The 26036-nt window shown below is 40.9% G+C and overlaps 3 protein-coding genes across 3 annotated transcripts; all 3 read left to right on the top strand.

Moving 5' to 3' along the window:
• The first annotated feature begins 6591 nt into the window (after positions 1-6591).
• Positions 6592-16994, top strand: ttll6 (tubulin tyrosine ligase-like family, member 6). The gene is given in 15 exon segments (XM_072373262.1): positions 6592-6672; positions 7224-7342; positions 7715-7845; positions 7935-8091; positions 8179-8322; positions 9673-9758; positions 9850-10075; positions 10630-10808; positions 10922-11110; positions 14283-14460; positions 14769-15026; positions 15118-15213; positions 15706-15862; positions 16228-16451; positions 16454-16994. Coding segments are annotated over 14 exon segments (2181 nt in total). The 5' UTR covers positions 6592-6672; positions 7224-7261; the 3' UTR covers positions 16529-16994.
• A 4188-nt stretch (positions 16995-21182) lies between these two features.
• On the top strand, positions 21183-23383 carry hoxb6b (homeobox B6b). The gene is made up of 2 exons (XM_072373887.1): positions 21183-21697; positions 22603-23383. The coding sequence occupies exons 1-2, from the start codon at positions 21247-21249 to the stop codon at positions 22857-22859; spliced, it is 708 nt and encodes a 235-aa protein (XP_072229988.1). The 5' UTR covers positions 21183-21246; the 3' UTR covers positions 22860-23383.
• A 590-nt stretch (positions 23384-23973) lies between these two features.
• Positions 23974-25477, top strand: hoxb5b (homeobox B5b). Its single transcript, XM_072373886.1, has 2 exons — positions 23974-24698; positions 25171-25477. Exons 1-2 carry the CDS (start codon positions 24095-24097, stop codon positions 25416-25418), a joined length of 852 nt encoding a protein of 283 aa, XP_072229987.1. The 5' UTR covers positions 23974-24094; the 3' UTR covers positions 25419-25477.
• The last annotated feature ends 559 nt before the right edge of the window (positions 25478-26036 follow it).

Below are 26036 nucleotides of genomic sequence, written 5' to 3'. Positions count from 1 at the left end.
ACAAAATAAGCATCTCTTTGGAGTTCTTATAGATTATCTTATATGTAAAATATACAAATATACTGTTGTCTACGGATGATTTTTATTGTTTTAACTACTCTTTACAGCTAGAATACTTTGTATTCATAAATATGTAAATGAATTTGCATATGTAAAAAGTAAATGTGACAGCACATGTGATTGACGCAAATCCCGGTCTTTATAAAATGTGAAAAGTTGAACAAAATATGTGAGATATATATATTTTTTTATTCTATTGAATTAATAAATACAAAACACCTCGACTAAAAGGTTTGACTGCTGATGCATCTTTTCTCATCGATGAACCAACAACCAATCAGAGTTGAGACCTCTAACATCCTCTGCTTATGATTGGTTACAGTCCAGGCCACTGAAGAGATGCGCGCGCGTGTGTGTGGGTGTGTGTGTGTGTGTGACTCCTGTAAAGTTCATTCATGTTTACGTTTGTAGGTTGCAGCTCTACTACCCCACCCAGCCAACACCAAAGCGAAACAACTTACAGGGTTAGAAAAATAAATCAACTCGGTTACTCAGCGGGAACAAGAGGACACACTTTTACAACGGTAATGTCGTGTTTTTGACCCTTTACACTGTTTAAAGTTGGCGTTTAAGGTCAGTTGCTAACGGTCGTTAGCGTAAAACTGTTCTAGCTGGGAGAGGTCGGCATTCTGTTACCATAGTAACAGCGCAGCTCGTATAGGCTGAACGGTTACTGTCCTGTACGTTGTTTGCTCTGTTACCTTAAACACCCAAACTGCGTCGCTTTTGGACAAAAACTGATGTACAAATACAACTGAGAGCAGTTTTTTACTCGATGGCTCCCGTGAAAAACTCATAAATGTTTCTCAGTGACCGCTTGATTTTTCTGTATCACGTAAACATTAAAGAAGCACAACTAGTAGCCCGAACAGAACCACACAATTAAATATATTGACACGAATTACATAATTAATTAATGTTGAATGCCCCGATTGCACCTCCATACCACCCAGTTTGCACTTAATATTTTGACACATTTTCTGCTAAGCAACAGTTATTCACAAGTGTGACAAATGCCATGTTTGTTTGTGTTCATGGTACACTGGATTGTGAGGAACAACAAACAAAAAGCTACAAAATATCTTTAACCTTGCCAAAATGTATGATATTATAAAAGTGTCAGTGCTTAATACCGTTGGTCCACCTGAAAACAAACAAAAATAAAAAAAAAAGGGTTTGTTAGAGGGGAGGTTGCATATTGAAAGACAATCACAAAGATTGGAAAAAATATCAGATACAAACCAGCTACATGTACAATGAAAACACAAATTGTACACACACACACACATCTAATAATACATGAAACAACAGTAAAGGTATAATAAAAGGAGCACAGTGAGATGTGAAGATGATCAGAAAGAGATACAAAATAGACTAATAAAGAGAAATGTTCTTTTAAAAAGAATCATTATGAGCATAAATAAATGTAAAATTACTACATATTACCACAAAATGGTAGAAATTAAGAATAAGATATGCTATATGACAGAAAAGACGAGGAACGATTGAAGAAGAGTTGCAAATGTAATACTATATTTAAAACTATATAGAAATTGTACACATAAAGGCATAACAACTAAAAAAGAGATGCAAAATAAAAGTAACAGCACTGCAAAGACATGTAACATGACCAGCAATTCATACAAGTACACAGGATCAATCAAACAGAGGCACAAAATAATAGCATAAATATAAAACGACTACAGAGAGGCAGGAATCAACCACAGAGACACAAAAGAACCACAAAAGAAATAGAAAGACCGTTAGGTGACAAAATTACTGTAAAAAGATGAAAAACTGCAAAGAGACAGGCTGATACATCCCAAATCTTTCTCAAAGAGATGCAAAATGAAAGCAAAGATACACCAACCAAAGCATCATCATCTGTCAGTTTTAATCCTTTAATGACTATAACCAAAACAAGCTGCCGACATATCTTAACTACCTTTATTATCAATCTGTGAATATACCATCACTGCAGACACACACCCAAATCAAATACTCTCAAGCACACACACTGTTTGTCCTTCAGTTCAGCCAACGTTCATGCTGAAGCTTAGCTGCTGATCTTTAAAGCATCGTAACAAAGGCACGACGTAGAGGAGTGAGCGTGGAGGGGTGTAAGATGTCAGCTAGTGATTAATTAATATTGATTGACTGATCAAAGAATCAGATCAGCTAACGAGATTTGTCCTTTTCTGTCACCTTGTTGTCATTCAGTCCTTTTTGTCTTAATTGATACCTGGTCAGCTGACTGCTTTGTACTCTTCTTTATCTGTTGTTTGACCAACACTGGCCCTTCTGCATGTGCTCTATTTTTAATGTCCTCAGTGGAAAGCCAGGCTTCAGCTGAAGGATCTTTATTTCAGCTTGGCCAAGACGATAGATGTCCAGCCTCTTCGCTTACTCTTCTCATTGCTGCAGCGCTTTTCAGCACAGATTTAGATTTAACAACTCCAGGCACTGAAAAGCCCTTCTCCTATTTCAGTGAACAAATATCAGGGATTATCCCTCTCTACTTACTCCTTGCCGAGGTCTCCTGCTCATTTTCTCTCCATCATGTCATGATGTATCAGGTTTTTGTCACCAGATCCTCTCCTTGACTATATGAGTCAATCTGAACTAAACCACTCTTGTGATGGTACAAATCCGCTCCGTTTCTTAAGACACAAGAAGAAGACGGCGCCCAGAGGTGAGATGTTGCTCATTGGTTTGTCAGCTGAGGAGCGTGATGGCATCTAAAGATTCTTGAAATAAATATTCCTGTTTCAAAGATGTGCGGAAACTGACAGACAAGTGCAGCCTCTTCCAATGCCACTGTCCTCACAAATGTAGCGTTAACAGCGCAGGTGAGTAAAAGACTCTTCTTAAAAGATGATAAAGTGACGTCACAGTAAGCAGAGAGAGCTAAAACTAATGCAGATAAATGTAACCGTTCTACTTTCACCTCTTTTCTGAGCTCCATTGATAGTTTTTGTTGTCTCTTTCTGGTCACATTTGAGATTACTTTTTTTGTCGCCTTTGTGTTGTTGTTTTTCACTGAGAGATTTTTCCGATAATTTTCCTTCCCGTGTAGATCAATGAGGCCTGAATCCTAGATCCAGTTCAAGAGCACCACTTACTGCAGCCTCTACTAATGAAATCATTACCGCTAAGCTGTTTCATTTCACTGAATTAGTTTAATCTATGAAGGGTTTTGCACCACTGACAACAAGTAGCAACTAGTTAATTGATTAATTGATCAGTTTAACAGGTAATAGCTGTGCAATTTAAAAAAAAAAGGGTTAGGGGTCGTTGATGGATGTTGATGTCTCCCAAAAGTTTATAGATTTGCTTAATTTGTTTTGGTGTTTCATATAATCGCACATCTTTGAATTTTTGGACAAATTAAGCAGTTTCACAGTCTGACTTTTGTCATTTGAACAAAGCAAACAGATGAAAAAATGAATTTATCAGTAAAGATGCATGTTTGTGTGAGTGTTTACATGTGCTATGCTGAACACTGTTTGCAGCAATTTATACTGGAGCCACTGATTGTGTGGTGAGGACAGCAAATCTAAAGGTGTTATTTATGTACCTGTTGTTGTTCCACACTTAGAGTCTTTGAGAAATCGTTTGCGAGGTCGTAACTGTATACAATCTGAGGTCAGTGGGGCGTTTCAGCCCAGTGTAAAGCTCAGTGTAGGGCCAGGATTATCCAGCTCACTGGATCAGAATACCGTTACCCAGCACCGTAACCTCCCACTGTGTACCTGGGATGTTCCTCCTTAGTGCCCCCAGCACCCCCTGTATTCTATCACAATCATTACCAGGAATTAACTTGACCTCCCATTTACCCTATAAGACACCAGATAGGACGTGGAGGCGAACAGCTGAGACGATGCTGCAGCAGTCACCACCCACAGTGCTCAGGTCAGAGTACAGGCAGACACTGTAGAGACGTATATCTCCGTTCCTTTAAATTTAGATTAGCAGCGAATCTTTGGGGGTGGCAGGATGAGCTGGACCACCAGTTTAGTTCAGATCAGAATATATCTGAATGGATAGTCATATCATAATTCTGCATATTAATCATTAACCATTGAATCAAATCAAAGAACACTGTCATATATTTTAGCTTAAATACTCCAATCAGCCTTAGTTTTACTGTGTTTTTAGTGATAATTACCAGATGTGTGAAGCCTGACACAAACCAGCATGTGTGATAACCTTTATCACTCTAATGTCATTGTTTCTGTGCTCAGCTTTGGTATCAGTGTTGTGCACAGACCTTTAGATTCTTTCTTTGTCTTAAATGTGCTTCATAAAGAATATTTTACTCAAGTTTTCCTAAAATGAGACACCAGCATTGTCCCCCTGATCATGTTAGCACAATGATTTTTTTACTGCACCATAAAAAAAACTGCCAGCAAGACCATAGATGTGCATGTTCCCCCTTATCTCATAGTATTCTAAGAGGCAGCTTTTCAGCCTGTAGTGTTATTACACTGTGAAAGTGACTAAATACTGTATTCAAACCCAACAGGAAGCACACAACAGAAAATGTTTGAGCTCTGTGTGATGGACACCGTTAAATGTGTTAAAAAGAAAAAGTCAGTGGTGGTGAAAACAATCATAGAGAAGCATCTAAAATCTTAGAAAGTAAAGAATCACTTTAAAGTCTTTCTGTTCTTCATCTGTTCATTAAATTGGCATATTTATGCTTTTCTTTTCACATCCAAATTACCCGAAATAGTTTAGTAAAGGGGGTTTGATGAATCTACCCTTTAGCCCACTTCTGCATTTCTTTTTCAAACCTGAGAGAAAAAGCCACAGTTTGAGGTTTCAGAACACAGAAACAGCTTCATCTCCACAGATTAGCAAATGGTGCAACCACAGAATTCTACCTTTATAAATCTTGAACTCACCAAGTTGTTTAATCATCAGCTCCAGGAAATCTGGCCTCCTCTACCTTCTTATAAGTGGCTTTGTTCTTAGACATTATGTATTCATAATCTGTATTTTACTAAATAACCTGTGCACCTCGCTGGTACTTTTCCACTCTACTCATACAAATGCAGTGTGTGTCCTTGAACAGTCCAAGACTTTAGGATGACAAAACAACTGGGTCAGACAAAACATCTCTATTAGAGTAGATAGGTCTGGTACATTAGATACACGCCTAAAACAGCCATCACACACACACACACACATTGTTTATCACATCCAAAGAACACAACGAGGACAGTGGTTGGCCTGTTCAGGCCACTAAAAACTGGCCAATTATACTTTGTCAAGTGTGGGTACAACCTTTGTGAGATAAAGCTGAATATAAATATGAAAAGCTTCCGGATATCAGGCCTCGGCCTGATGGATTTCCTGCTCTGTCACTCTGAGTCCAGCGCTGCAGTATACTTTACATGTGACCACTAATAAATACTTTGTTTAATAAAAGGTTTCTCCAGCTTGTTCTTGGGCTTCCAATGAAAGAATCGGGCTAACAACCCGATGCACTAACGTCCGTGTTGGTCATTCCTTTCAGTGTTTAGTAAAAGACACACGAGGTTGCTGTCTGGGATCAACCAGAGACACAGAGCTGATCATAAGACACATGTGCCCACAAATACACAACGAATAACCCAGAAAGAAAGAAGCAAAACAGTGTTAGAGACTCTTGGATTCAGCTGAAGTGAAACAAGTTCACTCAGATAATACGAGACCTCCCTGTTGACTGTGTGAACATCGGTAAAACTGTGTTGTTAACTTATTTCTGATGCCTCGATGTGAAAAGCTACCCCGGCCCCCCAAGCTGCATTTAAAACTGACAGTTTGTGATTTAAAGATTGTCAAAGGTGGAAAAATTGGAAAGGATATTACCACTTCTTGATATTATCAAGAACAATAAGTTTAATGTAAGTGTTTTGCATTAAGTGGATGTTATTGTGGCGGTTCTGGGTCGGGGTTAACTCCTGTTGCCGTTGTTGTAGTATCAGCCTCTCTTTGTGTCCGTCCTGCCACAGTACCTCTTGAATGCCAGTGAGTGACTACGTGCTGACAGGCAGAGCACTCACCTGATGAGAGGAATGGAAACGGAAACATGAGTCCATGCGCACTCCTACAGCGTGTCCTTTGTTCTGTTTGATTGAGTTTCAGTGGCGGGCTGCTCAACACGTCGCATTAAAAAAGAACCGTGTAAATAAAAGAGGGCTGGAGAATGGAACGGTATCATTTGGTAGTTGCTTACAAATCGAACACCATGACATTTGTCTTTGTTTGTGCTCACTTAGGATGGGTCTACAGGTGGACAGCACAGGCAGAAGTGATGATGTACAAATATATGAGCAGCAGGGAGAGGAAGGGGGAAACGAGAGCCAAAGTGAGGCCTGCACCCGCAGCCTGCCGCCACCCATCACCAAGAGGAGGAGGAAAAGCAAGAGGAGGTATTCCTACGCTTACACTTCCACTGTTCCGCACCGTTGTAGGATATTAACCTCAGAGCACTTCTGATTCTCCATCCGGTCCTGGAGACGTTCAGACTTTTAGAACCGTGCAGCAGATTTCTGTCCTTCTGTCTGTGTCTCTTGTCTTTCAGATGACTGGGAATCAACCTCACCAACTGCAAATATGAAAGTGGTAAGTCTGATTTTAAAAAGTCTAGTATTCAGTTGTGTATGAATTGTTGTATGCATAAAAAAAATGTCATATGAAGTGTTTGGATAGTTTTAGGCCCCTTAGCCCTGTGAAAGGGAAATCTTTTTGTTAAACTTGTAATATTTTAGATTTTAGAATGTCTTTCAGCTGTGAGGAAACAGTTAATGTTTGTCTTCCCAACACAAAGAATATGTGTGAATTTAATTAGCCTGCAGGGAGCTCCAGTTCAAGCCCATTCAACACCTCTGGGATCAATTTAAACACCTACTATGAGCCAGATCATAACTTCCAACATAGAACAAACATAAAATGATCCCAGTCTGGATCAAAAACAATTAATCCAAATTAGCAATTGGTAAACATTTGAAAACAATAGACTAAAACTCAAATTAAAAGCCAGATAAAATTCTTACTGTAAGTCTTTAATTTCTTTGTGAAAATACAGAGCGATGAAAACAGAAAGCTGCAGGATTGCAACAGATTGCAAAACATTTGGAGCGTCTGGAAGATATTTAATGTTTGATTTGTCTCAGTGCGGCGAGCTTCTCGTAGATATGGCCTCAGGGAGGCGATGGAGGATGAGGACTGGACGCTGTTTTGGACCGACTGCTCTGTGTCTCTGGACCGTGTTAAGGACATGAAGCCTTACCAGGTATTTGAGCCAGTTTGTCCACAATAATGTCATCACTGAAACAGAGGTCAGTTCTGCAGTCCTACAAATGAACTGCCTAATTGTATTTGTGCAGCAGAAAATTAACTGGGGAGGACGTGTTTCGTTTTTAATAGTTACTTTTTCAGGCCACAGTATTTATACCTCGTAACATTTCTTTCAGCTCAGGCATTTAATTTGTAATTTGCTGTAATGGGGTAATTCAGTGCAGTTACTGCTCAGCAGCTTGTAACCAATGCACCTAATTATCCTCTTTGAAGATGAATACAATCTGGATAGAATTTTACATGTAAAATATATGGCGTTTTATCGCAACAGTCCTCTCATTCAGTCTAAACACACTTCTCTTTGCAGAAAATAAACCATTTTCCAGGGATGAGTGAGATCTGCCGCAAAGACTTACTGGCAAGAAACTTGAACCGCATGCTGAAACTTTTCCCTAAAGAATATAACGTCTTCCCCAGAACTTGGTGCCTGCCTGCAGAGTCAGTTTGAACCTGATTTGAGTGTTTGATAGAGTTTTTCTCAGTGCTTATCTCAGAACTCTCACTTCTTATCTGACTGTGCTTTGCAGTTACAGTGACTTCCAAGCCTATACTAGGGCCAAAAAAAGCAAGACATACATCTGTAAGCCAGATACAGGTTGCCAAGGCAAAGGTATCTTCATCACCAAATCTACGAAAGACATTCAACCTGGAGAACATATGATCTGCCAGGTGTACGTCTCCAAGGTGAGGCTCCGTTAAAACGGCAAGTACAACCTGCACAAAAACATGCAGAGCTTGAAGCTTAAACGTGTATTTCATTACCTTTTTTAGCCTCTCATAATTGACGGATACAAGTTTGACTTGCGGATCTATGTGCTGGTGACGTCATGTGACCCGTTCAGCATATTCATGTTCAAGGAGGGGTTGGCTCGCTTCTGCACCACTAAGTACAACGAGCCCACACACAACAACGTGGTAAGAACGATCGCATCTGTACTCCTCGTGCTGTCAGCACATAGAAACAACAATCAGTTTATCTTAATTATGTATTTATCGTCCTGTTCCACTGGATGACGCGTTCCTCCATTAACAGTGACAAACGCAGACACCTATCAATGTAATTACCCACAAGGTTTGAGTTCATCCTCTCCTGAAAGTAGTCCACAACAAATGTGCTGTCTGCTTCTTTTTTTCAGATACTACAATGGTCTGCTTGTTCTTGAAAGTACTGACTCAGATAAAAAAATTTCATGGCTTCTCTCTATTATAATCTATAAATGATCTTCAAATAATCTCAGTTTATCTCGTCTGTTCTTTCTTGAAATGATATAAAGTTCTTTAGTTTAGAGGTACCACGCTGCTTCTCTCATCCACTGAATGGCAGTCAGTAGATGGGAGTTCTTCCTGTTAAGAAGAATCAATCTTTGCGCTTACGAAGTGACAAATTCTATTATTCCTGGAAAAATCTTTAAGACTTTTATCATGATCTCCCGCAGAACCAAAAATGGTAATCATAGAATCTGATTGAATCTCTCATTTTTAAACATTTGACAGTGTTTTGAAAATTACTGCAACAAATTTTTTGATTTTTTTAGGACTTCAAAGGGATGATAGTATTCTTTTTTTATGGGTATATGCGCATGTGGAGTCCATACAAAAAGAAGACAATGCTCCTAAATTGCCTGCAACACCTAATTACAGTCCATGGTTTTACTCTTTCGCTTTTCCACAACAACATGTCACACATTTGCATAATTCCTGCCTGATGGCTAATTTGGAGCCCATCAGACAAGAAAGGAGAACACGCCACCCTTTTTGACCAATCAGCTGACTGAATAAATAATTTGCCTCATTATGGTTTCAAAGTACCTCAGGAAGATCATTAAAAATAAATTGCCTGCAAGGACGTAAGCTGGATAAAGTTAGCATTTACAACATTGATAATATCGACTGTAGGGCGTAAATAAGAATTTTAATGTTTTTTTACCTTCTACACACCTTTAAGGCAAAGTCAAAATCACAACGTGATGACTTTAAAACCACCTGTCTGTTTATTTAAGTATTTCTTAATTGTATAATACACAAAACTAGCAAAATACTCCCATTTTAATCATATTATTGCTTAAAGACTTTTTTAAATGATTGTGGGGGGGGCATATACTTGCATGATTATCACACATGTGCAAAGCATTTTTACTCAGCCTGTCTAAGTTTTTATGCAGTTTGGTGATTTTTTTATTTAATTTTCATTGAAATAAATGTGTTTTTACAGACCTGTTTGGTGTTAAAACTTAAATGATATTCATCATTTATCTTCAATGTTAGGAAGACGTGTGCATGCATCTCACCAACTACTCCATCAACAAGAACAGCGAGAACTTTGTCCGTGATGAGGATGTTGGCAGCAAGCGGTAACTAAAAACGATGCACAATATGTATTTTGTGTTGTAAAAGACATATTAGCGTATCTGTCGCAATGCTGTTGTGATTTCTGTCCCAAAGAAAGTTGTCCAGCCTCACCAAGCACCTGGAGTCCATCAGCTGCAACACAGAGAAGATGTGGAAAGACATTGAGGACATCATCATAAAGACCCTGATCTCTGCTCACCCCATCCTCAAGCATAATTACCACACGTGCTTCCCGAACCACGCCACCGGTAGCGCCTGCTTCGAGATCCTGGGCTTCGACGTGCTGCTGGATCACCGACTCAAACCCTGGCTGCTGGAGGTGGGAGATCAGACACCGCAGTTAGATATTAACCTTAAACATACACATTATATATCCAAGTTCAGGTTTTAAAGTTGACTTGACAGCCAGATGTTTTATCCTGTTTTCTCTAAGGTTGAAATTTACTTCATAGACTTGCTTTCATAAACTTCTATGTCTTTAACAGTTATGTCACTTCATCAAATGAAAATATTCTACATGTGTCGTTTATTTTACATCTTTTTATAAATATTAGCCCCAAAATTCAAGACGGCATGTATGCTAACATGGCATCTTTAACTCTTTGTTATTCTGATTTATTAACATGAACCAGGACGATCTCTCAGGTATTCTGACTGGAGGTTTTTTTTGTTTTTATAACAGAATGAGTTTGTTGCAGCAGCTCATAGCTTTTTTTTCTGAAAGAGAATCTGACGTCTTTAAATGCAAATTTAAAGCCTCGTCCTTTGGAGGGTTTGAACAGTATTTGGCAACAAAACATCCATTTCTAACCAGGCTTAAGGAGTTAAATGTTAAAATCAAGCAGTATATTTATGTTTTTTGTGTGGGCTCAGGTGAACCACTCCCCCAGTTTTACCACAGACTCACAGTTGGACCGCGAGGTGAAGGATGCGTTGCTGTACGACACTCTGGTTCTCATTAACCTGGGAGCCTGCGACCGTCGCAAGATCACCAAAGAGGAGAGACGCAGGGTGAAGGACAGGCTGCAGCAAAACCGCTCCAGGGAGGCCAGGTAGCTTTATGATGTGTGAAGTTTTTTTCTCCAAAGCTACACACACGCATATTTATGTAGGCTTGCAGTAGCCATACAGTTTGTAAATGACTGTCCTTGTGTTTTACCTCCAGGTCAGAGGAGCTGCGTCAGTGCCAGGCTGCCACGGTGGAGCAGATGGAGAAGTACGAGGCCAAACACCTGGGAGGCTTCAAGAGGATCTACCCCAGAGAAGGAGGGGAGAAGTACGACAAGTACTTCAAACACAGCAGCTCACTCTTCCAGGAGACTGCGGCGTCAAAGGCCAGAGAGGAGTGTGCCAGGTACCTGCAGCACACTGTCAGCATACCTGCTGTAGCAGCGAGTCCAGTCCAGAGGCAGAGGCTGTCAGTGAGTCACACAGAGGTGTTGTTCTCATCCACAGACCACATTAGACCACAAGAGTTTGTCCAGTAACAGTGAAAAAGTCTTGGAAACAGGTCAGTAGTAAAATCGTGAAAAGGAGGAGAGACGCGCGGGACAAATTATTTTGGGGAAAACACATGTTCCCCAGATGTCACATCACCTCTCCCTTAACTGCGCTCTGTAACCTGAAACTGAGGAGAACAGTTGTGATTTTAAAGGGTTTTCCATCCTTACTTGATATAAGATTCCAGCTGCTCAATAGTTCTGGGATTTCAAATTTCCCATTTCAGAATTTTCCATCCCTCTTTTTTCATTTTTCCATTACTTTTCTGTGGGTGGCGGTTACAGGCCGGTCAGTGTAACATCTGGTTTGTTTTACAGAATGTGACTGACATGACTCTAGAACAAGGAGGAATTATTGTGTGTGTCCGACCAAAGCCGGACTTTTAAGATGAATGTAAACAAAGAATTTGGGGATCAAATCACTCCTGCATGTGTACGCTCAACTAAACTCAGATGGGCATTCTGCACATGCTCCAAGGTTCCATCTTTCTTCATCTTTTGGTAAAAAAAAAAGACAAATGTACGTGTATAATAAAATATAATGCAGCAACCTTTTTTCTTTGTCAAGCAGCTAAATGCAAAAGAAATTGAGAATGAAACAAATGATCAACTCGCACAGATTGTCTGATTTTATAACCACATCACCAGTCGGATAACTTAAAAACAACATCTGTGCAGCGAATTCAGCTAAACATACATGTACGATGCTCTCCCACAGAGAGAGAGTGTCTTCAACATTTTGTTACACAGTCTGCAGCTTTTCAGTGTTTGACATACGTCATTGAGATAAACAATTCCCTTCTGGTGAATGTATACAGGGGCAAATACAGTCTGGTCCAATTAACTGTTCACTCTGAGCTGACGACTCAGCTGTAACCGAGCTGAGGGAAATAAGATGGACCTTCTCTGGAAAAGATGTCTGAAAGTCAGCTTTTGTTGCTCCAAATTAGGACATTTATCATTCAGCATTATTAGTTCCTTTAAACATCTGCAAGTTATCCATACCCCACCCCCCCACACACACACACACACAACACAGACCATCAGGGATGTTTTTTTAAACTGTGCAATAATGAGCTGGATATTTCCTTCTCTTCAGCTAAAATTTCTAATTATTTCCAAAAATACCTTCAGATCTGTCGAGTTCCACTTCTCCTCAGTCCATCTTAACTGAGCTCAGGTCCAGAAAAGGCCTCAACACAGCGCTGCCTGAAGGCCTGAAGATGCCCCTGAAGTTCTGCCCCTTCACACACATTTCTCTGACTTCTCTCAATCCTTTAATCTTTTGTACCGTGTTTGATGAAGTCCAGAGATTCTTTGTCATTTTCACAGAGAAACACTCTTGAAGTCTTGATCTGTGTGTCCACTCTGAGTGACGAAGCGCTTCCTGTCTTTACTTCTGACAGACTCGGCCTCCCTGGGATCTTTATTTTCTATTCACTCAGTTTCTGACCTGTTTATAATGAACAAGTGTTATTTACAGCATTATGTAAATTCAAAATGAGCATATACAAAACCAGGCAATGTTTGGGCACAATGTTAGTTTAAAAATTAAAGGACAGGTATTTTAATAGTACAGGATATGATATATATATATATATACATATACATATACATATACATATAACAAATGATAACATTTCTAATTTTCAACATGTTTATATTCAGTATTTACATTTAAATATTGAGGTTAATTATTCAAAAATCATTGCATACTGTTTTCATTTACATTTATATTCACACCATCGCTACTTTATGGAAACGGGGCAAAATAATTAGAATAGAATAATAATAATGATAACAAAACTAGCACAAAAAGCTTAAAATTGCAGCTGTTCTGCAATATAAGGCTATAAACAAGTGAGTGAGGGTTCGATTAATTTTAATCAACTGTGTTGGAAGTATTAATCAATTGATTTAGTGAATAAGATGATTAGCAGAGCTTAATTAAATGTAATTTAATAAAACTAAATGTTTGTAGTAATTGAATAAGCTTCTCCATTTTAATTGTTTTTCTCTGACAATATTGATCATTTACATCAAATATATCCAAAAAGCAAAAGAAAGTATAATTAGATTAATTTTGTTGGGCTCTGAGAAATTTGCAACTGGCTTTTTTAACTATTGTTGGCATATAATATTCTAAATTATTAATTACTTTGTTCATTAAAAATAGTATTTGCACCCACAACCTTATTTTTTTTAAAATCTAAAATAATAAATAACTGACTTCTATCTTTGAATCATCACTGAATCTAAAGTCCCTTGAAGAAAACATTTATTACAGCTGATTTAGAGCTTTTCTTTATCAATATTTCTTATTCAGGGAGAAACACACAGTTTTTATATCTTTAAAACATGTTCAGAGGGTTTTTAAGTTAAGATTAAACTGAACATGCAGATGGTTCTTTAAATTTGTAAAAAAAAAAACAGATTTTGGTGAGAATGATCACTGAATTAATTCTATGATCTAATTAAATGGTAAAACATCATTCGATGGCGTGTAATCTCGCCTCCAAATTAAAGGCAGTGCTGGAAATGATTTCCTCTGACTGATGACGCTCAGCTGCGTGAGCCTGTAATTCTCGTGTTATTAGATTAGAAGCCAGTAAGCCTGCTGTGAAATACCATCTTACAACTTAATTTTGAGAAAACCCAAAAGCTTCAGTTTGATTAAATAGTGTCTGATAAGGAAATATTTTATCAGAACAATCAAGAAATCACCAAGAACGCCCCATGTTTGATCCTGACTTTAATGTTAAATTTCTCTTGTGCAGCTTGATTTTAAGCAACAGACCGTTCTGTTGGATCATTTCTAAACATTTCAGAGCATCCATCATGTATTTGTGATTATTTACAGGAGGTTTTATTCCAAAATCCTTTCATAAGATATAACACATTAGATTATAAATAACAAAAAAGATTCTCACTTGTTGTTCTTTTCCTGCTCCTTTTATTTGAAAGATTAACATTGTGATAGATGAACTAATATCGCAGAGAGGTGCTAAAGTTTGTTGGTGTTTTCAGGCAACAGCTGCAGGAGCTGCGTCTGAAGCAGGAGCAGAAGGAGCGTGACCAGAAGGGAGGCCGGAGGAGAGAGTTGCAGGGGGAGACGGCGGGGGAGAAGGTCAAACCACAGCCAGAATCCACACAGCCGCCCTGCAACCGGCAGCCAGAGAGGCTTTCTTATCGTGTTGTTGTTCAGGTGCAGTGTCCTCGTGAAGCCACAGGAGGGCGTCATCCCCAGATGAATTGTTCATCTTCTGGCTGACCCCTCAGAGTCGATGCACATGTAACAAATTTGAATTAGATAGAATAATATTCCTGCAGATAAGTTTCATTGGATGTACCTCATTTCATATTAAAGTATCTTTTGCTGTCATGGCGGGAAAAACTAACGGTGATATCGAGGTCGTTTGGTGACAGTAACTGTTCATGTGTCATAAATGCTCCAAACACAGTGAGGCAATAAAAATGAAAAAAATGAAATAAACTGTCTGCGTTTCTCCGCAGTCTCCTCTCTCCGGCACGTCGGTGGATCCAGAATCTGCAGAAGTCCGAGAGGAGGAGCAGCCGGAGGGGGAGGAGGCTGACATGGAGGATCAGGAGCGAGTCAACGCACTGGTCCAGAGAAAGAAACTACTGGAGGACCTGGGGGTGGTGGACCAGATCCACCAGCTGCTGCAGGGCCGGGCGGAGGGAGGTGGAGTCCTGCAGGATGTTCACGTAGCCTGCAGACACCAGCAGGCTCAGCAGAGATCAGAGCAGAAGGTAAGAACTGGCTGCAGACACCCTGCTAAGTTCATGAAAATGAACAATAAACGGTTTCTAACGTATCACCTTTTACATTTGTTTATTTCAGTTGGAAGCTTTGAGCCTGTTTTCTCAGAGGACAAAACAACAGCAGCAGCAGCAGCAGCAGCAGCAGCAGCCGCCCTGCTCTCAGGTCTCACTGCAGGTAACCAAAAGTAGATCCGGCTCGGTTGAAATAATGTTGTAAAAAATGTGCTTTAGTTTGGGGAAATTATTCTTTTTAAGCTGCATTGCCTCTTTGAAAAGAATAATGAATGAACATTCAACTTAGTGTCTGTTACCTCAGATCTGTTATTGCTACTTTAATTATTGATCCATGTTTTTACAATTTCATTCAAATTTCACATAGTTCATATTTGTTCCAAACGCAATCATTTTAATAACAAATTATTATATAGTTGTGACATAAATTGAATATTGAACAAATAAATGAATGAATAGAGAAAAACAACCATTTGTTTTATCAGTATTTGAGCAGCCTGAACCGGTCGTATCTAAAATGCTTTCATAGGTAAAATGCTGCCTGTTATAGCGCTTTTTTTAGCCTTAAACTTGTAAAAATGACATTTTAGTTTTCAGCTGTTTCATCGAAGAATGATCACTATGACACACAATTAATTTCACCGTCTTGCTGCAGCACCTCCACTCCCTCATGACTCAGCAGCGTTTGCTCAGGCCACCGATCCACCAGGGGAGCCTGAACGAGTCCGGCTGCCGGCAGTTAGAGCCCGCGTGCCTCAGCAGACCGGCAGACATACGCAGGACCATCAGCGCCCAGAGAATTCCCTGGCCAGGTAAACGCATCTGCTCGCTGTAGCCACTTGACCGTGTGAGCCCATCAGAGGGGATGCGACTGCCTTTTTTTGTCTTAATAAAGAGCATTATCAGGCCTTGTGTTCCTTCCTGTGTGCAGCTATTCCAGGAATAAAGAAATCCAAGCACACACTTTGTAGAAAAATAAGATTTTAACTCAATGTTTGACTTGTTGAATATTCAAACTCCTATTTACTGTGTCCATCGTCACCTAAACCGAGGGCCACATATTTGTTGTAACTGGACTATTAAATACAGGAAAAAAACCACTGGATCTTTGTTGTTTTCTTCTCTTTTCCACTGACATTTCTCCCAGGTTTCTCAGGTTTTCTCCTTCTCTTTTTAGCCAGCGGCTCTCATGTTGTCAGGCAGGACAGCAGGAGCGGCTCCTACATGGAAACCAGGTCCCGTCCCAGCATCCCCGTCATAAACCACGTCTATAAAGGGGGCCCGCACTACGCCTACGTGCCCCACGACCCCGCAGACCTGCAGAGTCTGCTCGTCATCTCCACCCGCGCCCCGCTGCTCAGGAGGCCTGGCTTGTCTCACATCGTCCGCAACTCCCCCCGCCTGAAGCCCCCCAGCACGGCAAAGGCCACTGCGGAGCAGGATCACTGACCCCCGAGGGCCCGCTGAGCAGGAACTGAGAGTCCAGACCTGCTGCAGGATTTGTTTAGACAAACGGCACCTGAGGAGAGGTGGAGGTAGAGCAGAATTTAACTGTGAAAATGCAGTAAAACACACTGTGCCTTTGCAGAATGTCTCATATTTGTAATGGATTTTATATCTTCACACCTGCAGTTTATACCGCTGGGCACTAAATGACCTGCAGCACGGCGGAAAAACCATATCATAGCTGCTTTTTAAGTTTTCTACTGTGTCCTGAAATAACGTGTTCAGAGGAAGAACCGCCTCCAACAGACCTCACATGCAGTGCCAAAAAAACAAGATCCAAGTCTGTGTTTGTCAGCCAGGAAAAATCCGAACCTTTAACTGGCTCCATGGGACTAAATCTGACTGTGTTCAATGACCATTAAAGTGTTAATTATCAGTAAATTAAAAAAATCCAGCTGGGACATGAGAAATGAAAGGTTGCTGCTTCTTATCTCAAGGAAATGTTCAGTTAAAGAAAATAACTTTAACTGCGATGGAGATCAATAAAATGTGTGTTTACTATTCTACAACAAGATGATGAACATGGATTCAAATGTATGTTTCTTTTTCATGGTTAAGACGATATTTTCTACCATTTCCATCATTTTTCTTAATTGTTTGTTTGAAAGGAAGTGCTTCTGTGTTTTAGCGAAGCTTTTCGGTTTGCGCTCAGAGGCCATAAAGTTTCACAATGCGGCCGCATCCGGTTTCTTCGCTTCTGCTCGCAGACTAAAGAAAGAAGTGGGAGGGAAATTAAAAAAGAAAACAAACACGAAACCTATCAAACATTTTGGAGGAAATGATCCAAAACAACAGGATCGTGGTTCCTGCTGGGATAAATAGTCCAAGAGCTCTTTTTCTAGCTCAGATAATATTTGTCAAGACTTTAAAATATGAGGAAATTACGGGTTCGTTTGTTTAATCGTGACATATTTTATGTAATTTAGTATCCTGAGAGATTATAAAAGAAACCACAGCTGCGTTTTAAATGTCTGTTTATGCGTCAGAAGCTTAAATAAAAGTTTGCAGGCCTCTTTAAGTCAGGCCCGCAGAGGGAAAATACTGTTTCAGACACGTTCAACTTGGTCATAAGTTTGCTTTGAAAATATAAAACATGTCCCAGAATGCGAGAAATTCTCTGAGAGGTTTTTAAAAATTTTTTATTTTTTATTTTAGATTAGATTCAATCAGTTCAAACCAAAAGGATTTATTTTACATTTCTAGTTTAGCCTTCACTTTTTTCCACATTTTGGTCTTTGGGGAAAAAAACCCCAAAACAAAGCCGTGAGGGGTGGTGTTGAATTTCGGGAATTTATGGTTTTATTGCGTCTATAAATGTCGGAAATCCTCTTTGGCGATGGAAAACACCAGCAACACCACCTGCAAAGATCAATTTTAATTAAAGAAAAACGGAAATAGGACGTGAAAGAAACCATATTAAGGAGGGGAAATAAGTTTTTTAATAATTGATTTTAGCCCGAACGAAGAAGGCGGAGGTTGTCCTGATAGTAATCTTCATAGGAAAGTTGGATGTTGGAAGTTTGTGTGACCTTAAAATCTCCCTGAGGAAGGAAATCAGCTTAACACTTTTTCCATTTTTGGCTAAATTGGTCTGCAATGGCCAAGGAATTCCCTCATTTTCAGAGATGATAATAATAACGTTTAATGCAAATATCTTCACACCTTGAAGTCAAGTTATTATAACAAAAAGAGCTTCAATCACGCGCGCTTGAGGCTCAGGATTTTTTTACTCCAGCTGAGAGAGATTTAAGGACGAGCAGCTTCAGGAAAGCTGGAGGCAAAGATGATCAAACTAAGTATTTAGATAAATCCATAACAGCTACAGCTGTGATGAGAGAACAGAAGGTGAACGAACCTCTGGCGGCGGAACAGAACCAAATCTGCATCCTGATTAATGTCCTCACATTTTCACCTGCGCACACTTCCGCTTTCACTATCAAATCCAAACATTTTGGGGCTTGGTGAAAATAAAGATGGCGAATGGAAACCTCGTGTAAAACACAAAAAAACCTCTGCGGTTTATGAAAATTTACAACTTTGCCTTGGAAGTTTACGACGCGCCGAGCTCCAGGATTGGCTGCTGGCGGTCATGTGGACAGCAGCAATGGGAACTTGTTTCCCATGAGGTTATATTGCAGCTGCTGTTTTCCACCGCTCGTTCACTTAACAGTTGTAACACAAGCTTTTTCTTGGCCTTTCGTATTAGCAACACGCCTGTGGAGTGTTGTTTTGGGAAGCCGGCTGCTGTCAGTGGGTCTAATTTTCCAGGAGTGGGTGATGGAGACATGCGCGACGCCCCAGCGTGTGCGCCATGTTACTGTGGCTGTACATGTGTGGCCGTGTGTTCGTGAAAATGAGGGATCACCCCACTCCAGGATGAAGGGATTACTTTCATGATGTCACTTAAAAGAAAAGTGGGGAATTTGGGGGCGAAAAGGACTGACAGGAAGCGCGAGGAGCTTCTGCGGAGTGGTACCCACACTGGAAATGATGGATTATCAACAAAGGTAAGGGCACCATGTTTCTAATATCAAAGCAATCAACTGAGCACGAGCGTTTCTCTGCTGCAGATGTTGTATTGTTGTTACTGAACTGTCACTGTAGGCCTGATGTTTACATTACCGGAAAAGAGGAAATCTGTCTTTTAAGAAATGTCCATTAATCAGTGCAAAGCGTGTTGCGTCTTTTCTTGCACTGTTTCTGCTTCTCTCGGCCAGCTGCTCCCTCCGTTTAACCTCTGAGATGCTGCAGCGCTTCCAAAAGCGCCCAAACATCATGCCATTTTACCTAAAAAGGGGTGAAATTGTAGGTTTAAGGCCCATTGGAAACAGAGGATGTCATATGGCCGTGCGGCTGCAGGCCAGACAAGCCTGACTTTGATGATAATGACGGTGGAAATGATGAGGGTCACAAGGCCTGCGCCATTGTTAAGACGCATTTTCCTTTTAAATCAGTTTAATTTATCCACCATTTATCTACTGATTCATTTTATTAAATTTTACATGTTTTATTTTTGTATTTGAATTCTGAACAAAACCAGCCAGAAACCTTTTTATGTTGATGTTGCGCAGCGCTGTCTTTCTATTGCGCATTTTCGTCAAATTCTACCTTTCTATCGCATTTTGTACCATTTTGGACAAAGAAAAGCACTAATACTTCTCATTTTTGATTTTGTGAGAAAATGTCAGCCAATAATCGCCACTTTAAACCTTTTTGTTTGTTTGTTTTCATTTGTTTTCTTTTTATGGCGCCTGTACAGAGCTTTTTGTCTTTTCTGCGCCTTTTTTAGAGCCAAAATCTGACATAAAGATTGTCACTTATAATTGTTTATTTACTGAATTTAAAGATTGTTTCATTCAGACTTTGAATTGGAGTTATTTCAAAGTTGAACATTTTTAAATGGAATAAGAAATATCGCAGAAGCGCAGTGGATCTAATGCAAAAGGAAAGACAAAAACATGATTGTTTGAGCTTTGCAGCAAACATTTAATTATCTCCAGTTTAGAACATTTAAGAAACAGTCTTAAGTGCATTATTTTAGCTATCCATCCACTTTGGTAATTCAAATGATAAGTTATTTCCATTTTTAAGAGTATAGACAAAGATGATAGCCAATGCTAGATTATGGCACTTAATTAACAAACATAACACTTTTTGCACGGAAGTCCTGTAATATTCGATATCTGGAGACGCTTTAAATACAGAATCAGACTACATTTTGAGTTTATTTATCATAATAATCCGTTTCTATTTGTATAAAAAGTGCACGTATAAAGTCAGTGATACTGACTTGAATTTATCTGCTTATTTATCACTAAATGCGGATTTTAATGGAGGATTTAAACGTTGATCCATGCAGAATATGACGCACTTGTTTCACTTTCATTTTATACTTACCTCTTAATTTTCAAGTGTGCTGTTGTGCACATGATCATGGTGTGTTGAGGTGATGAGGAGGATGATGATGATGATGGGTATGGATGCGCGTGTCCTCCCCGCCGCTCCCTGCCAGGTTTACGTGGACTTCAGACAGAGTTGGGGGTGAATCAGGACTCAGGGTGAGCTCACACCTTTGGAAGAGTGAAATATTGGCGTTATTGACGCAGTCTTTCTGCAGGCGTGCACTTAAATCAGTAAACGCCACGTCTTAAGATTCCTAGCAGCTGGGCTGAGGATACAGTATTTATCCGTGTGTTTATTCGGGTAATTAAAGGTAGAAGTGAAAATGGAAGGCAGAGGAAAACAGAGGATGGCGGATTGCGTTTCTGCTTTTTACACCGTGTGCTTTTAGGGGAGTTTGTGCGTACTTCTTTTGTTATACTCTACTTGCATACGACCAAATCACTTATTTCTTTTTCTTAAAAGTATGTATTTCTGTGAGTCGTTGCGTCTCAAGGAGAGCGCGTGAGCGTGCGTAAAAAAACGACAAGCTCTAGTGCTTCATTTCGATTCACCGGGGACTCCTGCGCGCAACAAGAGCCCCCCACGGGTGCAATAGTGCAAGCACAGACGGCTGTGATTGGCCAGAGGTTGATCAGATGGTACACTTCCCCTCTGTATTCAGTGGCACCTCACAACCCCCCCTTTCAGCTAAAACCAAATCTCCGATAAAGTAATGGCAAAACCACTTGGACTATAAAAGACAACAAATCATATTCCTCCGGAGTATATACACCCCGTTGTCCACCCAATGAGTTCCTATTTCGTTAATTCAACTTTTCCCGTGTCTCTGCCGGGAGGACAGGACTCTCTCCTGGGTCAGATACCGCTATATTCGTCGGGATATACCGATCCGTTAAGGCACTACTCCAACGCGGCCACATATGGAGCAGCCAACATGCAGGAGAAGGTTTACCCGGCGTCCTACTACCAGCAGACGGGCGCTGCGGCCGCGGCCATCTACGGCCGCGCCGGCAGCGGAGCGCCCTGCGACTACAACCCGGTCGGGACTTTCTACAAGGACGCGGAGGGCTCGTGCGCCTTCTCTAGCCGCGAGGACCAGCCGCTGTTTGTCACTCAGGATCATCAGCAGCGCAAAGCGGAATGTCCGGAGCAAACTGTCAGCATGGGCAGCAGCATCGACGACAAGTCTTCCACTCTGATTTACCCGTGGATGCAGAGGATGAACGCCTGCTCCGCCGGTGAGTACAAACGTTTTTAACTGTGTTATTGTCACGCAGGAGTGCGTGAAGTGAGCCTCGGAGACAGAGACAGGCTGCTCTCTCAGATAAGGAGCGCGTCAAATATTTAATCAACTTTACAGACACAAAGCACTCATCGAATAATTAGACGATTGCAGAGATGAAAGTTGTGATTACTGAGATTGCGCGCGGATCTCCGTGCGCCTTCAGGGCTTTGGCTACTTCATCATCATCACATATAGAGAATTACAGGACCGCACGCGCGTACTCCACAACGCACGCACAGACGAGGGCCTGCATCACTTGAGCTTCTACAGAAAGCCTATGTCACATGAGCTTTTTCAGATTTAATCTCAGAAACTATTTTATCATCGATTAAAATATCAAAACAAAGACGGTTTAGTTGAAATTATCAACAGCAGCAGACGTCGTGCTCGTGCACACAGCCCTACTGTATGAAAAACACGCCACACTTTATGGCCACGTCCTAGGTTGGGCCACATGATAATATAAAAATAAAATAAAATGCATTCAAACTCTCTGTAACGTGCGTCATTCCTTTTTGGTGGATCTTATTGGGAAGTGCTACAGTATGAGTAAACATATTTTTTAATTATGAGTGTAAGGCTCTGAGCGCCACCTTGAGATACCTGCGCACTCACAGGGGAGCTGCTAAAGGAATAATTTGGGAGAATCTGTTAGAAATATACATAGATATAACAGTAAAGTTTATTATTTGCAACTTCCCAATACAAAAACGGGATTTTTATCTTAAAAATAAAGAAGCTTTGTTGTGTTTTCCCCCAAACACATGAAAACATTTTTTATAATGAGGCTTTAACTGCCTAAATAAAGTTAAGTCAACCTTTTTAATTATTAACTTATGAATTCGTTTTTTATTGCAGGTCCATTTGGCAACAGCGGCCGCAGGGGCCGACAGACCTACACCCGCTACCAGACTCTGGAGCTGGAGAAGGAGTTCCACTTTAACCGCTACCTGACCAGGAGGCGCCGGATAGAGATCTCCCACGCCCTGTGCCTGACGGAGAGACAGATCAAAATCTGGTTTCAGAACCGCAGGATGAAGTGGAAAAAGGAGAACAAACTCCTCAATCCCTCAAAGACACCCGAGGAGGAGGAGCAGGCGGAGAAAAAGAGCTAAAGGGACATTAGAACAAAAAGGCATGTGTGTGTTTATTTGCACACTCCCCAAAATGAAATGATGTGTAATTTCTTTGTAGATATGAAGTGCTGCAAAACGCCCATGTTAGACACGTGTAGAGTGACTTTTATTTCAGTATCTGCACGGTAACCATGCCCGCATTAATCAGGTCCTCCTCTGTTTGTCCTTGTGCTTGTGTGTTTATTTAGGGGACTATGCAAAAATCTGACAAAATGTAAATAAATTTCAGTGCTTCTGTTTTTGACCATGTTGTTACCTCATTAGCGTAGGCCTACTGAGTTTCATTTCTAATTCAGTCCTCATGACGTTGAAGGAGGTTTTGTCCTTTACTGTGTAGTTGCTCTGTGACTCTGTGGTAGTCTAGGCTTGTTGTTGACAGCTGTGCCATCAAACAGTTAAATTTGTACAGATAAGAAATGTTACACGTTATTTATTGTTGTTCATGTGTTCAATGCACATCTGTATATTGTGTGCAATATTTTGTTTAGGAAATTGTACATATAAATAAAGGCTTTTTGATGTACATTGGAAAGTTTGGTGTTTTCATTCCTCTGCAAAACAAAACAAAAAAGATCATTTCTATGATCATAATCTCTATTATTATTATTATTATTATTATTGTTGTTGTTGTTATTATTTTTGTTGTCATCATCATCATTGTAGCGTCTCCGTTGCCTCTCAGGCCACAACTTGCCTATAAATTGATATAAAACCAGTGCAAAAGGCCAAAATTTCCAGTTTGACACACTGTAGCACAACATGACAACAGTGTGCCTGATAAGTCTCTGTTATGTGTTACCTGAGCCTTTTGTGGCCTGTATTATCAGCGTGTTACGTAAATGATGGATGACTCCGGGGCCTGACTGCGCGTCCCGGCGGAGCGCTTCCACCTCTGTCCAGAAGATGGCGCTCTCTGCCTGCGCGGCTGCCGGGGCGCAGCGGGGAGGCACCATTGACTGGAGCCTAACGACCATTATTTCGTCATCATTTGTAACCATGGAGCATGAATTACCTCTTGAAGTCATCAGTGAGGATTTACGACTGGTCAACAAAGGCACGTGATTCCCGAACGCTCTCCCATATTTGGCCGCATACCTGGCAAAGTACAGTAGGGCTTCATTGCTTATAATTCATGATTGCATCCATAAATCGTGCAAGCACACAGGATTATAGCGACAAAGATCTACAAATCGAGGCTTTAAAAATCCAAGCAAATGAGCTCTTACTTTGTAAACTCGTTCTCAGGGCGCTATCCAAATGGCTCCGACTATCAGTTACTAAATTATGGGACTAACGGCGCTGTGAACGGTTCCTTCAGAGACCCTGGCACCATGCACTCCGGGTCTTTCGGCTACAACTACAATGGCATGGACCTAACCGTGAACCGCACCAACACCGGCAGCCACTTTGGGGCCGTGAGAGAGGATGCCCGGGGATTCGCGCCGGACGCCCGGTACAGACAGACACCCAACTGCTCGCTCTCGTCTCCAGATACGGTGCCACCGTCGTGCGCCTCGGCCAGCCGGGAGCCGCTGGAACTAAAGAGCCCCTCTCCTCCTTCTGACCGGAGCACGACCTCGGGCGGCAACAATCTCAACAAAAGCAACAACGCGCATTTCACGGAGATAGAGGACGCCACCGTCCCCACCGAGACCGAGGAAGGCGCACACAGCAGCGGCGGTTCCAGCACGGCGTCTCGGGCGCAGCAGCAGCAACAGCAGCACCAGGAACCCAACGCCACCTCCTCTACTCCCACACCAAATGATTGCCAAACGCCACAAATATTCCCCTGGATGCGGAAACTGCACATAAGCCATGGTATATTTACACATCTACTAATATTTTGTTTGGACGGATGTCGCGCTGCCGGTGTGCCGTTAAGCTGTCAAGTGTTGCATGAGTGAGCAGGTTGTGTGTGTGACTGAAAAAGGGCAGTATTTGCAGTCTTTACGGGCTTGTTTGATGTCGGAGCGGTTTAACAGCCGCTGGACCCCGGGTGAGGATGGTTTGACAGATGTGGATTTGGGCACTGAAATGTGCGCAAAAATATGCAGACAGGCTATCGGCGAGGGCTAGAAATAAGAAAGGCAGTAATAAGCGTGGCGTCTGAGTGTTGTTATGTGTCGTGTTGGTTGCATGCTTCCCCCTTTGCATCAGCTCATTTCATGCTGTGACCCCTCTGTCCATTACACTCACTCCTCTTGGTGAAAGGAGAAAAAGAAAAGCAAATTCCACCCTGTTGTTGTTGCAGTGCAGTTGCTAATTTTCTGGATTTTCTGTAAAATTGTAGATATGACTGGACCTGATGGGAAAAGGGCCCGAACTGCGTACACCCGCTACCAGACGCTAGAGCTGGAGAAAGAGTTTCACTTCAATAGGTACCTAACCAGACGGCGGAGGATAGAGATAGCCCACGCCCTGTGTCTTTCCGAAAGACAGATCAAAATCTGGTTTCAGAACCGCAGGATGAAGTGGAAGAAGGACAATAAGCTGAAAAGCATGAGTCTTGTGACAGGAGGCAGCGCCTTCCACAATTGAACAACTTTTTGAGGGGAAAGTAAAAATGATAAAACTTAAAAAAAAAAAAAAAAAAAGAATCCATGAGTACTGTAAAGCTATTGAAAGCGCAGCACCTTCCAGCATGCCATTGTGATAGAAAAAGAAGTATTCCGTGGTCTTAAAATACCATTTTTAGTTCACTGTTGTTGTATTATGATATAGCGTAGATGTCCTATTTGGGAAAAAATAAGATGTAAATATCATTGGGGGTATTTGTCCAAGCTCTTTGCTCTTTCTCTATCTCTCTGTCTCTTCTCTATCTCTTGAAAGTGTTTCAACTTGAGCTCTTTATTGTAACTTCTTGACGGTCTAACAGGAGTAAATTCATTGTACAGTTAAAGCAAAAAGAAAAAAGAAAAAAAAAGTTTCCAAACCATATGCTGCTCTCCATTGAATGTATTGTATTCCGGGGCCATTCAAAGCGCTTTAGTGTAACTTTTACTGCTATTTTTGATGGTTAACGTGTGGCCAAGATCCATAAACTTTCATAAACAAGCCAATGTGTAGCTCTAGGATATTTTGTGCATCTATTATTATTATTGTTTAGAACTAATTATGAGCAATGCAAGTGTATTCAACCTGTCAATGTGATAAATT

The sequence above is a fragment of the Leuresthes tenuis genome, unplaced genomic scaffold, assembly GCF_036924035.1.
Source record: "Leuresthes tenuis unplaced genomic scaffold, fLeuTen1.0.hap1 SCAF_20, whole genome shotgun sequence".
Lineage (NCBI taxonomy): Eukaryota > Metazoa > Chordata > Actinopteri > Atheriniformes > Atherinopsidae > Leuresthes > Leuresthes tenuis.
This window is presented reverse-complemented; position numbering and strand designations above follow the sequence as displayed.

Coding starts and splice junctions, on each gene's coding strand:
- hoxb6b (XM_072373887.1), top strand. CDS start 21,247: ATGAGTTCCTATTTCGTTAATTCAACTTTTCCCGTGTCTCTGCCGGGA. Junction 21,698..22,602: donor GATGAACGCCTGCTCCGCCG/GTGAGTACAAAC, acceptor TTTTTATTGCAG/GTCCATTTGGCAACAGCGGC.
- hoxb5b (XM_072373886.1), top strand. CDS start 24,095: ATGAGCTCTTACTTTGTAAACTCGTTCTCAGGGCGCTATCCAAATGGC. Junction 24,699..25,170: donor GAAACTGCACATAAGCCATG/GTATATTTACAC, acceptor GTAAAATTGTAG/ATATGACTGGACCTGATGGG.